We start from the raw sequence: 16362 nt of genomic DNA on the forward strand, positions 1-16362 counted from the left end.
TGCCCCGTCATTGCATGGAAGTTTCCAATTCCTAAGTCGTAGCAAGCTCAAAGGTTGGCAAAGTCATCTTGATCTCAAGATGCTACCGCGGACCTTTCAAGACGCCGTAAAGATTACAAGAAGTCTCGGAATTCGATATTTATGGGTAGACGCGCTTTGTATCATTCAAGACGATGCGGAGGATCTGCGGGCGGAGATTAGGAAGATGGACGATGTCTTCAGATGTGCCTACGTTACACTTTCGGCGACTTGTGCAAACGGAAGCGATGATGGATTTTTGAAGACGGATCGCAAAGCAAGACTTCACTATCCCCTCTCCTATCCCAACCATCCGGGTAGCTTAGACACGATCTATCTCTGCGAACCGATCGATGATTTCGAACGCGATGTAGAGCAGTCGGCATTGAGTAGAAGAGGATGGGTATTCCAAGAACGCGCGTTATCGCGGCGTATTATTCATTTCACAGAAGTTCAAGTCTATTGGGAGTGTGGAACAGGAATCAGGTGCGAAACGCTGACAACGCTATACAAGTAAGTGAAACCAACACCCTTCTACAATGGGAAAGAAGCTCATCGTTACGCTAGCCACAAGACGTCTTTCCTGTCCGATCCTCAATTCCCCGATGCTATGTTGAAGCGATACAAAGGAATGCGTATCGCTTTCTTCGAAGAGATATACGAGAAATATTCCCGACTTGACTTTACCCATTACACAGATAGGTCGTTAGGTATGGCCGGAATCGAATCGCGATTTGCGAAATTGTTCGGAAAGGCACAGCACGGCATTTTTGATCATCCAAAGGAGCGCAGCTACTTACGCCGCACACTTCTCTGGCGACGTGCGGACCTAAATAGAGACATGATCAAGATCGACTATCCAAAGAATAGGCGGGTGCTCTCATGGTCGTGGATGGCAGTGACGGGAGCTATATGCTTCATGGATATTCCATTCGGCACTGTGGACTGGAAGCCGGACCTCGAATCACCCTTCAACAACTGTGAACACTTCGGTGATACCCCGAGGGCCCTGCGTGGCGACGCCAGAGACTTCTACAAGCAGTACAATGATCGTGTATTCTTCGATCGTGGCCGACTATCTGAATGGATTCCATCCAGTGAACTGAAATGTGTCGTTCTGGGGATGCAGGATATATTAGACGGCCATCTGTTGACTCATTATGGATTACTTGTTACCGCTGCAGAAAAGGGTAGTGACGTCTACGAGCGAGTAGGAGTCGCTGCCTTTGAGCGAGACCGGTCATGGATGGACCAAGAGCATATCCAGCGTATACGTGTTATATGATTCCGCTCTCGCTCAACGCGGTTCTCTTTCGTCGATCTTGGCTATTGAGAAAACCTTGTTCTCTTCCTTTTGCGATGGATTGCGAAGCCTAGAGGACGAAACGATCTGCCTGCGGGTTTGGGATGATGTTGCTCTTAAGTATTGGGTATGATAAAACACTGCCTTGATGCACGCCTGCCTCTTCAACCTGATATCTCGTCAACTTTAATATGCAAACTAACGTAGATAGCAGCGCGTTCGATACGCTTTTTCCTTGCGTGAATAGCACTTACCATCCCACAGCCAGTTTATCTGCATCAAAGACATGTCTCACGTCTACTGCTATCTAAATGAGCCATGCGTTTCAGTATAACCGGCATGTTCTCTGTAAGATGTTTAAGAAGAGAACCGACCGGCACAAATTCGAAATCTCACCCTTTGTTCCTTCTTTGGCTTTCCTTCACATAAGTACGATCTTCCTCGCATTATTGCAGCTTTAGCTGCATATTACAGTTACTCTATAGCTTTAATTTTTAGAAGAAATTGCTTCTTATTAGCCTATTAAGCTTATCTCTTATTAGACAAAACGCTGCTAAGATGTTAGTACGCCTATGTTGGTCTTAGTTTAATCTTAATTAAGTCTAGCAGAAACACGTGACGAGCACCGAAGCACAGCCTCCTTCACAGTCACCTGCATCCACCTCTATTCTCTCGCTATGCTATTTAGTATGCAGCCTACTAACAAATAAGTATTGTAGGAAAAGAACAACTTATGCGCTACAGCTGCACCCCTTTTTAGCTCCGTTTACGGGCTGTACGGACTATTTTACCACTCATTCTCGTTTGCCGTCAAGCAGTAACAGTCAGCCATGCCGCCCCAGCGAATAGCAAAGACAAGCTACGGGCAGCCAGGGCAGTCTACGCGCTCTTCAGCAGCATACGACCCGTCGCAGGAATACATCGATGACGAAGACTCCGAGATAGGCCAGTTGATCAAAGCCGATCCTTATTGGCGCTACGTATTGAGAACTGGGAGGTACGCCGGACGCACTTTACAGCAGCTGGATAGCGATAAAAGCGACGACAATTGCGTCGACTACATAAGATGGATGCTGACCGCCGAGAAAGCGTGCAAGGGCGTGGACGAAAACCACATCGTGCGAAGGGGTTTACTCCAATGGAACGAGCAAGCTGGATATCGCGCCACGATTCCTCCATCCGACAAAGTTCCTCCCTACGCTACGGGAAAGAATGCGCCTTCATTTCTAAAGAAGTTGGTTGTCTCGGTCCCGTCGCCCGAGCGCTTCAAAACTGCTGGAGGAAAAGCTATCTGGATCTGTGGATCCGACATCATCGGTCTCTTCCATATGCAGCGACACCAATTGAACCGTTTCGGTGTGAAAGACCTTCAAGAATACCGTGGTCTTGATAGACGGTTCGGCATGTTGAAGTACTCGCTCGAACAAGTGTGGGAGGTCGCGAAGCGTACGCCTAAATGCCCGCTCGATCAAACGCCTGATGAGGCTGTCGATCGGTACCTCCTTAAGGTCCAGAAATGCGGCGATGGTGGAATTGGATCTCTTCGTACCATCTGCGCGCACAAAGACTGTGAAGATATGCGAACTGGTGGGCCCAGCGAGGCGGGTCAGAAGTTTTGGGTGGATATGTATAAGGATATGTTTTAGAGCTATGAATTACAACAAGATTATGCTAAAGAAACTGAGAGCCTCCGATAAGGTGTTTCTTTAGGAAGCATGAGCTGCAACACTGTAGATTTAAAATCTAAAGGCATCCTTTAAGTCTCGGCATCTCGTTCATAGCACATATGAAGCCTGACCGAGGCCATTGTTTCTTTCCGTATTGTTTATCTTGTCTTCTTTGACATGATGCATGAACCCTCCCTGGTTGTCGCGTACTAGCCGAGCTGGGACTAAGACAGAAACACCGGAACTTTTCACGTAGCCTGACCAGCCCTTTGTAACCTCCTTTTGCAAATCTTACGCTCTTGATCATCGGAATGCTCGTGATAATCGCAGCCCTTCAAATCCGCATCCCACCCAATCTCGGTTGCTTCCGCGGCCCTTGAAGAATATCGCGCGATCATGCGAATCAGTAGAGTAGGTGGCAGGTCCCTTCCGATCAATTCAGTTATTGCAGCCTCCACATCATCTGCGCCATTTCCTGTCACATCCCAGTGTCGACAGTGGAAATCCAAGAATAGTTTCAGTATGCTATGATCCGATGGTAAGTTCTCGTAAGCGTATTTCGTTGCGGTGAAACAAGTCGGCTCGCGAGGGCCACCGTCTTCGTCATAAAGCAATGTTTCCACTATGCAATTGTGAATAGCTTTGCGAAAGACAGGCACTAGAAATCTGTCACCGAACACTAGTGCCTTCGTATAAGCGGTCATCGGATCGTCGTCATCGTTGGGGTCTGGGGAACTCTCTGACATTTTCAGTGTGGCGTCGTTGTCTGGAATCTGTTGTGTATACAGCCAGTGGACAAATATGTCTACAGCAATAATATAGACATCTTCCAAAGTGACGACTTTGTCCTCGGCCTCCTTCCATGGGCCGTTTAGGGCATTGTTGAAGTATTCCGAATGGTGTGTGAGGAGGGCTTTGTGCAAGTGGTAGCGCTGTTTCTGTGGGCCGATCTCGAGGACGACGAACCCATCCTTCGTAGCCGTACTGCGAGTCGTTAGTGGATCTCTACAGTATGCGTGTGTCAATCATAGGCTTGCCTGATGGGTAGCCGAGTCTTGTATTTTGGAGGTTTCGTCTGCGTGGTGAGGTTCGTGTCGGTGGAAGCCATGTTTGATCTGGTTGGCAAGAGGAATATTGTCGCAGCTATTATGGCGCTGTTGATTCAGTATGTATGTAGAGTGAGTAAGGTTAGAAGCAGGAAGGCGCGGCATTTAGAAGGCCACAATAGGAAAGTACGCTAGCGCGCTCACGGCAAGGTGAAGGCGAGAGGGCTCAAATGAGCAAATATACGCCTGTCAAGTCAAATGTGACAGAGAACGGTTGCAGTTAGTTTTCAATACCCAGCAAACTCAAAGCCCCTTCACTAGCTCGCTACTTGAACTCAGAGCTTACAGATCATATACAGCACCTTCCCCGTCATACCCTTCTGGATGTCGTCTACTACAACGCTTCCGCCCGGAACACTACCGCCCGCCACTTCCCTCGCAAGGGATAATGCAGGATTCTCCAGAAACTTATACGTAGTGCACTGCGACATTCTGAGCCTATCAATATATGTCTTGTCTACTAGGCAAACAAAACTTACATGGTAAAGAGGCATACTGCTGGCCACTGAACAGTCACCTTACGTACGGTTGCACCACTGTATATGTTAGAGGTTTCCCAAAGCCGCTGATAGTTGCTGTCCGCTGGTAGTCGTGACTTACAGAGTTGTGGTGAGTAGCCGACACCCATGGGGAAGCAGTGCAACGTCTTCGCACTTATCGTCCGTTGAGCAGATATGAGCGTGGAGCATTGAAGGCGAAGGGTTTGCTGGGGAGGTGGGGGATGAGGATGGTGTGGGCACAACAGGCACTGCTGAGCTGGAAGGTGCAGCCGGAACAGTATACGTGGTCGCCACTGGGACTCCCGGTGTCGCAATGTTACTTGATGGTGTGAATGTTGAGGCCATCACGAATGATGGAAGAGCGGTGGGCGCAAAGCTTGTTGGCAACGCTGTTGGCGCATGAGGAGGAATGCCATTCCTGTCTGATGGTATACCCGGCGGCTGACCCACTGGTTTCGAAGAAGGAGCAGCTGGCGGTACGACTGGTGTAGTCGCGCTGGGAGGCAGCAATATGGTCATCCATGCAGATTCCGTAGGTAGGCTTCTGGCCGTGATAAAAGGGTGTGCGCTTGTGCTGAGCGCCAGTGATACTGTAAAGAGAGTGTACATGAAGTGCATACTCGCGGATGGCTGTGGTGATATCACGTAGTGGTGGTAGCTAGGTTATATAGACCATGTTTGCACGAGCGCTGGAATGATGGCGACGTGTACACAAGCTGTTTCCACCAAAACAAGATTAGGGACAGACAGTTATATTTGAGAGTAGCGACCGAACAGGGCCGATGCCAGCGTCTAATATGCCAAACCCCATTTCAGCCTCGTTGTGCCTGCGTTGTAGAACCAGCACATTGAAAAAACAGCACCCAAGCCCCGTTTTATCAATACTGAAAGCGGATTCCTAACCGAAGGTTGAGGACACCACATACGGCCTTGCCGTATGAAGAGCTCGGGAACCATCACCACTCACAATCCACCGTACTGGGCTCGCAATCCCATGTGTGTACCATACCCCAATCCTCATCATCTTCATCCAGAGTATCCTTCATATACGAGTTCCATGGAGTGTTGTTCTTGATAGCACTCCCACTCCAGAGTTCATCGTCCGCGTCCCATGAGTCCAGACTCTCATCGTCGCTCTGAGATAGAGTGTCGTCATCCGTGTGCTGTTCTTCCAAGCCCTCTAGGATCTCGAGGATCTCGTTCTCCTCCTGACCGTTGGTCACAGCCCAGTTGTCCACATCCCACTCTTTGAGTCCCTCGGTCTCGAAGTTGGTCATCTCCCACATCTGCTTGTAAGGCATGCCGCTAGGGTCCGTGGGCGCGTGGATGAACCACTCTGGCATTTCTTCCTCGCTATCTTCGTCGAGTTCGTATACCGTGGCGTCGTCATCGCTGTCTCCGTCGTGAGCCCACAGGTGGTATCCTTCTGGTTCGTACTCCTCGTATTCCTCGTACTCCTCCTCTTCATCTGTGATGCTCTCGCTCATTTCACTAGCCACCTCAGTCATCTCGCCCGGGATGAAGTTCCACTCGCGCTCTTCAGCCTCTCGGTCTAAGGCCTCGATCTCCTCCATGTAGTGTGCGACGCGCTCAACCATGATCTCGAGATCTACGGCAAGGCACCCATTCTCCATCCTGCATTCTGCAAGCTGGCCCTCTAATTCGTCGACGCGAGATTGCATGGCGCGAATAGTGCCGGCGTTGTTCTTGGTCCAAGATTCGTTCGCGATGCGTAGCTGCCTGTTCTCTTCTTCGAGAGCTTTCTTCACGCGCCAGGATTCGTCACACCTCGACATCCATCCTAGATGTAAGCTTCGAATTTGGGATTTCAGGGCATTGCAGTCCCTGGTCAGCTTCTCGATCTGTGTAGATACACGTTTGGCGCTTTCTTCGTTTGACATGATCGTCGCGTGTTGTTCGTCAATCTTATCTTGCGCCTCCTGGCTAGACTTGTTTGCACGCTCCCACTCCTTCTTGGTGTTGTGCAGAGAATGTGTCATAGCCTGGAGATGTGTGGTGACACGTTTGGCGCTTTCCTCGTTGAACATGATCGTCGCGTGTTGTTCGTCAATCTTATCTTGCGCCTCCTGGCTAAACTTTTTTGCACGCTCCAACTCCTTCATGGTGTTGTGCAGAGAAAGTGTCATGGACTGGAGCTCTTTGGCTTTGAACTGAATCTGACTCTGTAGTTCGTAGCACTCATCTTCCTTGGAGGCATTCTTGCATTTGGACTCCTCGAGCGCTTGGGTGAGGTACACCATTACGCCTTCTGCGCGGTCGCGTTCGCGGCGCGCTTGGGACAGCTCCCTACCGAGTCCATCGCGGAATTCGAGGTGGGCGACGACTTCCTTTTCGCTCTGTTTGAGCGCAATTTCGGTGTTGGCGAGAATGGATTTGGTATCGACGAGGCAGAGGTCAGTACTAGTAGGCTTGGTTTGGGAGACGTGGAGCTCGTCTTTGACTTCAGACAGCTCGGCTTGAGTGGCCTTGAGTACTTCCTCTTGAATTTTTGCTCGACAGATCGCTTCGTTGAGTTTCTCGTCGTAGTGGACCAGGCCGATAAGAGCAGCGAGGAGAACTATTCCGGCTGCCATGGACCAGGCCAAAGAGACCATTGTGATCGCCAGATGGAAGTGTAAGATACACTCTCTGTTATGCTGTAAGTGGTTGTGGTAATTTGTGTTCGTCGTGAAAATCAGGTATCTTGGAGAGAAAGGTTGTGAAGTAAATCAGCAGTGGTGCAGCGTACTACATAGTTTTATACTTGAGTGGGAATTTCCTTGCCCAGATGCGCGTATTTTGGTATCCATGGTTCAGATGATCATAAGGCTGCTGCGGACATATATCGTGGGTGCGCAGTCACCTCAGTCCGTGGGACGTATGGGCACTCCCATCGTAATCCTGTGACGGTTATAGGCAAACCATGGCATCAATAGTGGAGACCCAAATAGAAAGTGGATTTTAGAAATAGCCAATTTGGTCCACGTGTAGTGAACATCAAAACGGCCGTTGGAACATCGTAGAATAGGATACTCGTAGGCTTAAGCATATGCGTTGACTGGTACCTTGTGCCCGCGCAGGACGACACTGGATGCTGGGTCGCAGAATCAACGAGTGCTCACTCTTGATGATCTCGTTTAGCGTATGACCAATACTGGAGCCATGGTAATCGCTTTTGAAATTTTGATATGTACAAGAAGATGCTGGTTGACCCAGTGAATCTTTATCGGTGTAGGTCCTATCAATGTAAATCGTTTGGAAATGCGACTGGAGTGGTAGGACTGTAGGCCGCAACTTTTGTACCAGGATTTCGTCCTGCGACTACTGAGCCAGTCGGGTGCGTGACAATGCAACAACAAAATCGCCGACGCGAGCTGACTCCAAATCGCTCAGGTTAAATGCATGGCAACAAGCAAGCCTACTCGTTCAACTCAACATAGTTGGCGGGGAAGAGACCCGATTGGCCATTGTAGCTACCGAGCCACCAGTCTTCGTCGGGGAATTGCTGCAAGAGTATTAGCATCGGTTTTAGCAGTGGTGCAGGTAGTCTTACAAGTTCAGTTACTGTGGCTCCTTCGGGGAAGCTCAGTTCGTTGTCCTCAGCTGCTTCGTAATCGTACAGAGCGGTGGCTGTAGGGCCAGCAGACTGTGATGGTGCCGCAGCAGGTTCGGGCTCTTGCGGCGCCGAGGGGTGTGCGGGCAGTGCTGGTGCAGCGGCGGCATCGTCGCCCTCGACCAGCTCAACATAGTTGGCCGGGAAGAGACCACGCTCGCCCTGAGAGTTTGTGCCCATCCACCAGTCGTCGTCTACCATGTCGATGTCTGTGACATACTCGCCTTCACGGAGCTCGACTTCGTTGTCCTCCGCCTTTTCGTAGTCATATTGGATGACTGCGCGCTTGCCGGAGCCACCGGCACCGGCATCGTCATCGTCATGAGAAGCGACCGCTGCGCCGACGGCAGCACCGCCTACTGCGGCAGCACCAAAAGTGGCAGCAGCAACGGCAGCGCCAGCTCCACGAGCAGGGTCCTTGGCCTCGACTTGTGGCTCTGGAGACATGTCACGATTTTGCCTGGCTGCTTGATCAAGTGATCGCGCGGGCATAGGCGGTGCGTGTTCCTCGGCAGGAGACATCTCCTCTGGTTCGCGCCCACGAGCAACGGGCATGGCAATACGAACAGGAGAGCCAGAAGGCTCAGGAGACGGGCTGCGAGGTGGTTGAGGTGGTGGAGATGGCATACGCTGGTGTTGAGTGGCAGGCACATCCTCTTCGTCTGATTCCGGCTCTTTGGGTCGGGTAGGCAGGCCTGGCATCGGAACGCCCCTCGGGCCAGCATTGGGCTTGCTCGAGGTATCGAGAGGCGGTGGGCTGGAAGCTTGCGGCTCTGGTACAGGGCGTGAAGTTGGCGCTCCCATAGGGGCGGCACCTGTGAAGCGGTCCTTGAGCGAGCTTACGCCACCAGCTGCAGGAGAGGCTGGCTCTTCTTGTTGAGGTGCCCCACCCGTGCGTTGTTCGCTGAGGTTGCTAGTCGCAGACTGACCTGTTCGGGTAGTCTGTACTGGAGCCCATGATTTGCCGGAGTAGCCACTTTGCCAGCCACCACCTCCACTCTGTTGGCTTTGGAGGGGAGTTGGGCGGCTTCCAGCATCGGCAGTAGAAGAAGGAACGGCTTCTCCACGGGCCGCCTTCTTCTCCGCCCAGATCTGAGCAGGAGTCTTTCCTCCTTGGTCAGCAAACGTCTTGCTCGCGGCGCCGACGATTGGTGCTGGAGGAGCGGGCTTTGCACCAAAACCTCCTGGAGTAGGAGCTTTGGTGCCGGTGAATGTGCTCGCACCAGCAAACTTGTTGGCAACCTTGGGCTTCGGCAAGCTGGTAAGGCGCTCGGGCTGCGCGCTGAAAGCTGCTGATCTCTCTGCGAGAGACTTGGGCTTCTCTTCCTCTTCTTCGTTGTTCGACGCTCCCGTTGGGGCTGGGGACATGCCAGAGGATGGAGGACCGGCTTGGGCTTTTGCGCGGATAGCCGCGATATCGACCTTTCCGACGGGCTCGTACGCGCCTTTGACAACAGTGGGCCGGTCGTCTTTGGCATCGCGCGCTTGGGCTCGGATGGCTGCAATGTCGACTTTGCCAACTGGCTGGTATGCGCCCCTGACGACTTCAGGGCGGTCGTTCTGCGAGCCCGAGGGCTGGGAACCGGTGGATTCATCTTTTCTCGCGGTGAGCTCGGCCATGTTGACCTTCGTGGGAGTGTAAGCAGTTCCGACCTTCTCCAGCTGGGATCTGGAGACCTGCGGGGCGTCAGCACCCCAGCCATCCGCATCTTCATCGCCCTTTGGCGCAGGTGCACGCGAGCGGCCGAGAGGGTTGAAGCCAGCGCCTCCGCCGCCTATCGAGGTAGGTGTGAAGACGGGCTTCTTCGCGGCAACTGGAGGAGGGCCGCGCGGGGCAGAGACATCGGCACCGCCGCCGTACTTGGCGCCTGATGCGTCTGCAACTTTCTGGACAATCTTCTCTGGGCTGAGGTCGTCCTCGGAACGGGCGGTAACTTGGACATGGTATCCCTATGGAAATTAGCTTGTGCGTAGAGGGGCTGTGGGAGTACGCACATGTAGCAGCTTAGAGACAACCGTGAGATGGCTGCCAAAGTAGCCCTTGGTCCGCTCTGGAACACCGGCGCCGCACTGCGTGTGAATTAGCATTGTATCCCTGGCAGCTGCGGCGGAGAGCTTACCCATGCTATCAGGACGTTCTTGGGCAGCGATGTGTTGGGGTCCTTGACTTTGACGAATGCAAACTGGATGCGGCCGTCTGAGAACTCGTCTATCAGGTCGAGCAGCTCGCCCTCTGCAGGATGTTAGCACATATTCTCGGTGGTGTCACTCTTGCCTGCTGTGCTGCGCTTCGTGATGTGCCGACACCCGAGCTTGGGCAGCCACCTTGCCATAGCCCAAGCTCCCGAGTGCGAAATGATGGCCATTGGAAGTGTGCCGCGCTGTTCCACGTACCTCCGGTGCTCTGCACTTTCAGCACGCTCTCTTTTCCGCCGTCCTGCTGGAATGCGCTGACAAGCGGGGCAGCGACTGTGAAGACGGCCCATTGGCCGTATGTGGGCGAGCTGGCCTGGGGACCAGAGGGCGCCGGGGCATTGACGACATTCTGGTAGCTGCGGGTGATGTTGGGGCCGTTGCTGGAGGTGTTGAGCGTGGCCATGGTGGGCGGCGTGGAGGGGAAGCTGTCGTGGGAGACGAAGCTTGGGGGAGTGGTGGAGAAGAGGAGGTGGAGGAAAAGCAGCACTCGGAATTGACAGCTAGCACGATGCGTGGTGGGACAGGCAGCGTACGCGTATCCCGTATGTGTGTCTGTGTAATTGGGCGTGAATTAACCTAGTCGGGTCGGGCTGGTCAGCACAGGCGGGCCACAAGTTCGGTGTGCAGAGCTGGCAGCTATGTCATGCTTGGCCCGCGCCCTCGAGCGGCTGGCGCTGGCGCTGGTGGCAGGCAAGCGGTGCCGACGGCGCGCCCAACGACCTTCAAGGAGACCCTCGTCCGCTTCACCGTGAATAATTGGACATAGCTCCTCGCACTGCCTGCCCTCGCTGCATGCCAAAGCAGCTTTCTGCATCCTTCAAACCGCCGCCTAGACCCCAGGCTCCATCCTTCTAGCCCTCTAGCCCTCTTCACCTCCACTCTGCCACGACAAACACTAGCATCGCCAACACACGCAGCGCACCGCCTTTTCCGCGCTCCATCTCATCGCGCGCTGCTCCATCGCATCGTCATCCATCGCATGTCGCTGTCTCTGTGTCTCTAGCCTGCGCATGCCGACAATGAGTCTGTTGTGAACGCTGCCCCAGCACGGCTGCGCCGCCATGGAGGACCGCGAATCAAGCCCAGCGTCGTCGGTCGACTTCTACGGCTCTGATGCGAATCCTCCCCAGGCGACGCCTGCGCAGAGCGACGCGCCTGCCGCAAAGCGCAAGGCAGAGGATGCGCCCCATGAGCGTGAAAAGAAGCGCAAGCTCAGCAGCGCGAAGCCGCTCGTGAAGCTACCACCCGAGTTGTGGCAGCATGTTTTCTCTTTTTGTTCGCTTGCAGATCTCGGTCGATTGATCCAGGTCAATCGATCTTTCCTATCCTATCTCACAGACGTGCGCAGTCTGTCGACTTCAAAGTCGCATCCTGGCCGTCTGCATCTCCTAAAGTCCGAGTCGTTGTGGGCCTCTGCCCGCAACGCAATGTGTACCAAGCCCCCGAAGCCGCTCCCAGGCTTCAGCGAGCTGCGCATGTGGCAGCTGGCTTGGTCCAGGAGATGTCAGTTCTGCAATAAGCTTGATACTCTGACTCCAGGCGAGCGCATATGGCAAAAGGGCCCTGGCAAAGAAGGCGTGCGCGTCATTTGGCCCTTCGCCATCAGAGCCTGCGGGCCGTGCTTGCTCAAACAATGCCAGACGGTGAGTTGCACCTTCCGCTTCCTGGATCGCGACTGACATGTATAGGACGCGAGCCTTCTCTTCTCGGCTGCCTCCGCCCTGCGGCCCGCCCTCCCGTTCGCCCTCCTCACCAGCGACCAGCACTACATTCCAGCATACACCCTGCAATCTGCGAATACGCCGGCCGACATCGACATTGCCAAGTTCTACTACAAGCAGCATGTCGAGGAGATCACGCAGGAGATGAACGAGGCCATCAGCCGTGGCCCTGCAGCAGCTGAGGAGTGGTCCAAAGGACTCGATGCTCGCGGAAAAGAACGCATGAAAGTCGCCGAGAACTGGGAACGCTGGGAGGTCAAGAACCTATGGCAGGAGGAGCACGAGCGTGCGAAGCGCGCTCCGTCTGCAGCTCCCTCGCATGCCGCCACGTCACACAAGGACCCGTCTAAATCACCCCCTCGTCGAACTCCCTCTCCCATAATTCATGCTCCGGTTCCAGCGAGTAAGTATACCTCTGCTGTCTCATTTGCTGCCACACATGGCGATGCCTTTCGATATGTCAACAACACCTCTCCAGTCCCCTCCCTAACAGGTGTAGCACCATCGTCGCAGCATGCGCAAGCGCGACCGCCTACTGTTCCACCACAGGCTTTCACCCCTTCTGGCCAGAGAAACCTACACGATGCAAACGAGGCCAAGGCGACCCGGAAGACCGACATAGAACGCCGGTGTCAGCAAATGGACCCTCCTATCGCTCCCAACGTCTTGCGCCACATGGACTCGTTCAAAGCGGCTATCCAGATTTCACAGCCAATGAACGACTATGCATGGAGTGTGCTCCAACCCCGCTTGATCGCTCAGCTCCCTGCTGCCCAACAAGCAGAAGCCGACCACGTGGCTCGGGCTGCTTCGTTTCCCACAAAAGCTGCCGACCGCCGCCACACGGACGCCAATTCCAAGGAGGCCAGGGAAGTCATGGACCGAGAGTGGGAAGAGTCGCAACGACCCATCCGCGACAGACTCGAAGCCATCGCCGACGACTTCATTAATCAGAGCTGGGACCATGGCAGCGCCGTCACTTACGACAACAGCCCAAAGTTTGCGGCCGACCTCCTTGCTCACGTGCGCCGCACATACTATGCCGAGGAATCCGAACAGGACTCTGATCATCCCGGGCAACATACGCAGCCTTCTACTGACAATATAACTACTAGGCCCAGGCTCGTGCTGGATAACATGAAATGGGTGTACGACAACAAGATCAAGCCTTTGACAGAACCATTCCGGAAGGACATCTTCCTGTGCCATGGTGGCGGATGCGAGTACAACAACAAGTACTATGGTTTCGAGGGCGTCACGCAGCACTACGGAGCCAAACATACTGCTGCCTTCAGTTCAGGAAACGTGGTCGTTGCATGGAGAGAAGCCGAGTGGCCGGAGGAGACTCCCTTCCACCCAGATCCTCTCTCTGTGAAGCAACCTCAACATGGTCATCATCCCTCTTCTAGTACGAATGGGTTTGGTGGCTATTTTGGCGGATACTCACGCGCAGGGACATCAACACCTCACATGCCAACTCACCATCCACAGGCGAGCCCTGGTCCTTACAACTATGGAGGCCAGTACAATGGACCATTCGCTCCACCACAGGTTCCTTCTGGCTTCGAGTACCCCCAGCCATATGCGACACCCGTGGATATGTATGCACATCAAGCAATGGGTCCACCAGGTTATGGTGCTCATGCGGCCCAGAATCCTTACCTGACTTCTCCAGCGATGATCAACAATGCCATAGCTCCACCACCACCCAACATGCCACCACCTAGCCAAGGAATTCCTGAGATCGCTCCTAGCGGTACAGAAGATACTGGCCAAAGTACTAGCTCGTTTGACAAGCAAGTAAGTACCGTCATCGACATGACGCAGGACATCTGGAAACGCACCTCGGGGATCAAGGACATGCCGAATAGCCTCCGGATCTATGTGTTGCTCCATCGCGTCATCTCCAAGTTTCATGTAGAGTTCAATCATGAACCCAACCTGAACCACTTCATTGATGCTCTGTCTAAACATGAGATGCCAAAGGCTTTGAAGAATGCACCAGGTCTCTCATGCAAAGCTTGTCAGACGGGCGCTTCGCATAACTTGGGAGGTTCCTTTTACTCCAAGTCGGAGGAAAGAACAACCTATACTGTCCTCGGCCTATTATCGCACTTCAGGAGCCAGCATCTGCCTTTTCAGCAACCAATGCCTGGCCATGGAATGCCTATTGCCCCTCTGGACTGGAAGGAACACATGATCGAGCTTCCAAGCGAACGGTTCATTTCTGGTCTCATACACGCCCCAGGCATGGATGACGAGAAGCTGCTAATGATAGCGACCGTCTTTCCCAGCTTGTTCCCTATGCCACTGCCTAAGATCGGCGTGATTGATAGCCATGGATTAGCTTCCCCAGCCTCGTCAGGACCGAAGGATTCAGACAAAACGACTGGCCCAGCCGATGTTGCTGGTGAAGGAATAGCACGCCCCAACTCTGTTATGAAAGCAGCAGAAGCAAATTCGGCGCTACCACCTAAACCGCTGGAGGCTGGTTATGAGCCTGTTCGACCAAGCCTTGCCGGCGAATCGAATGAGGCGTCGGGCTCCATGAACAGGAAACGTTCATATCGAGAGAGCTCCCCCGCAGAGCGTAGGCAGCACCATTATGCTGAGCCGCGATACTATGTACGTGATCTACCAAACTCCGCAGAAACATTAGTGAAACTAACATCTTTGTCTGTCAGCTGCCGAGGGATCACCTTGATGACGGCTATCACCGCCCCCGGGAGTATGTGGAGTACGCCCCCAGCCCAAGGATCATCCATGCAGGTCCTACATATGAGGATTACACCGGCCGCCGAACAGCGTTCCGCGAGCAAGAGCGATTCTATGGACCACCCGAGGACGTGGTCTACGCACATCCGCGGGAAGGAAGCCACGGCAGTCGGGAATACAGTGCCTATCCCCGCCAGGCTCGATACTATGAAGAAGATGATCATCGGCCCGAATACCGGTTCATGAACGAGCGTCAGTCAAGGGATGCCAGTCCACCTCAAGGGCAATCTGCAGCAGATCGGTTCCTAGCAGAGAACGAACCCCCACAACCACAACCACAGTCCGAAGTAGACGCTGCTGCACCAGCGCAGGAAAACGGGGATGGGCCTCGTTACACGCCTCCGCCCCCAGAAGCTCCTGCACCAGCAGATGCAACAGCACCTGTTCGCCCACTTGCGCCCCCACATCCTCGAGCTCCTTCCACTGTTTCCAACAACTCCCGATATGACGACTATCAACCTAACGGGTATCGGATGCCAATGTCTGGACCAAGCGGTCCGCCACGAAGGGCTGGACCTCAACGCCGAAGAGATCGGCCTAACGAAAACCGGGGACCGTCTCGATATCAGCGATACATGAGTGTTGCGCGGGAAGATCCCTATGGACGTGGTTCCAGCATGAGCCGATCGCAAAGCCGGAGATATGAAGAACAAAAGCGTCGCATCGATCAACAAGAAACACCGCAGCCCAATGCTGAGCCTGACTACGAGCCTGCGTATTCTCGAGAGCACAGCCTTGATCAGTCTGTACAAGATGAAGGGTTCTATCCACCTGCCCGCCGTCATCCCCGCGGGTACGTCTCTGTGCAAGACCGTCTGCATCCACATGCACACGGGTACTCACCACCACGATATCGTTACGATGAACCACGCGGTCCACAACCAGTTTATGTTGACGAGTACGGGCATCCCATGCATGACTACGAGGTCATTCGTGTACGTGGTGACACCAGGTATCGGGCCCCGTATATGCCACATCAGCCTCACCGATATGAACATGACTCATATGGATACGTCCCAGTCCAATACGAGAGGCCTGCACCACAGAGATACAATAGTCGCCCTGACGACTATATGTACTACGAAGAAAGGGAGAGACCCTTGCCTAGGCGAGCGGCGCCGGAGGCAGAGAGTGATGTATACGAGCCGCCGCAACCAGAAATCAAGGTGGAAAGCGTGCCTGTGCCCATGCCGCCGGAGGCGTCTTGATTTCACATTTAGCGTGGCGTTCAATCGTGTAACGAATTTCGCACCTTGTTTATACCTTTACTTTTCTACATGTGGTTTTCTCCTGGCTGGGTCATGTGGACTTAATGGGTTAATCCTATCTATCACGATCAAATGGTTGGTACTATTCAGTCACAAATTCTTGTGCAATCTCTTGCTCGACTTTAATATGATGGTTTTACTTCTACGAGACTGTGCTCTGGGTGACTGTCAAGTCAATTTCATGATGCGTGACGT

General features: G+C 53.5%; 5 protein-coding genes across 5 annotated transcripts; 2 read left to right on the forward strand and 3 right to left on the reverse strand.

Annotated features, from left to right (window-relative positions):
* Positions 1-2151: 2151 nt before the first annotated feature.
* On the forward strand, positions 2152-2967 carry J4E92_006526 (uncharacterized protein; the record flags this gene model as incomplete). Its single annotated transcript, XM_051497893.1, has 1 exon — positions 2152-2967. The coding sequence occupies one exon, from the start codon at positions 2152-2154 to the stop codon at positions 2965-2967; it is 816 nt and encodes a 271-aa protein (XP_051351619.1).
* A 269-nt stretch (positions 2968-3236) lies between these two features.
* Positions 3237-4722, reverse strand: J4E92_006527 (uncharacterized protein; the record flags this gene model as incomplete). The annotated part of the gene is made up of 3 exons (XM_051497894.1): positions 3237-3972; positions 4509-4516; positions 4717-4722. 3 exons carry the CDS (start codon positions 4720-4722, stop codon positions 3237-3239), a joined length of 750 nt encoding a protein of 249 aa, XP_051351620.1.
* Positions 4723-5550: 828 nt separating this feature from the next.
* J4E92_006528 (uncharacterized protein) lies at positions 5551-7488 on the reverse strand (the record flags this gene model as incomplete). The annotated part of the gene is made up of 2 exons (XM_051497895.1): positions 5551-7251; positions 7483-7488. 2 exons carry the CDS (start codon positions 7486-7488, stop codon positions 5551-5553), a joined length of 1707 nt encoding a protein of 568 aa, XP_051351621.1.
* Positions 7489-8012: 524 nt separating this feature from the next.
* On the reverse strand, positions 8013-10806 carry J4E92_006529 (uncharacterized protein; the record flags this gene model as incomplete). The annotated part of the gene is made up of 5 exons (XM_051497896.1): positions 8013-8099; positions 8148-10157; positions 10203-10277; positions 10328-10440; positions 10602-10806. 5 exons carry the CDS (start codon positions 10804-10806, stop codon positions 8013-8015), a joined length of 2490 nt encoding a protein of 829 aa, XP_051351622.1.
* Positions 10807-11464: 658 nt separating this feature from the next.
* J4E92_006530 (uncharacterized protein) lies at positions 11465-16107 on the forward strand (the record flags this gene model as incomplete). Its single annotated transcript, XM_051497897.1, has 3 exons — positions 11465-12046; positions 12092-14749; positions 14809-16107. 3 exons carry the CDS (start codon positions 11465-11467, stop codon positions 16105-16107), a joined length of 4539 nt encoding a protein of 1512 aa, XP_051351623.1.
* Positions 16108-16362: the final 255 nt, after the last annotated feature.

This window comes from Alternaria infectoria (genome assembly GCF_024043175.1).
Source record: "Alternaria infectoria strain BMP 0036 chromosome Unknown scaffold_10, whole genome shotgun sequence".
Classification (NCBI taxonomy): Eukaryota; Fungi; Ascomycota; class Dothideomycetes; order Pleosporales; family Pleosporaceae; genus Alternaria; species Alternaria infectoria.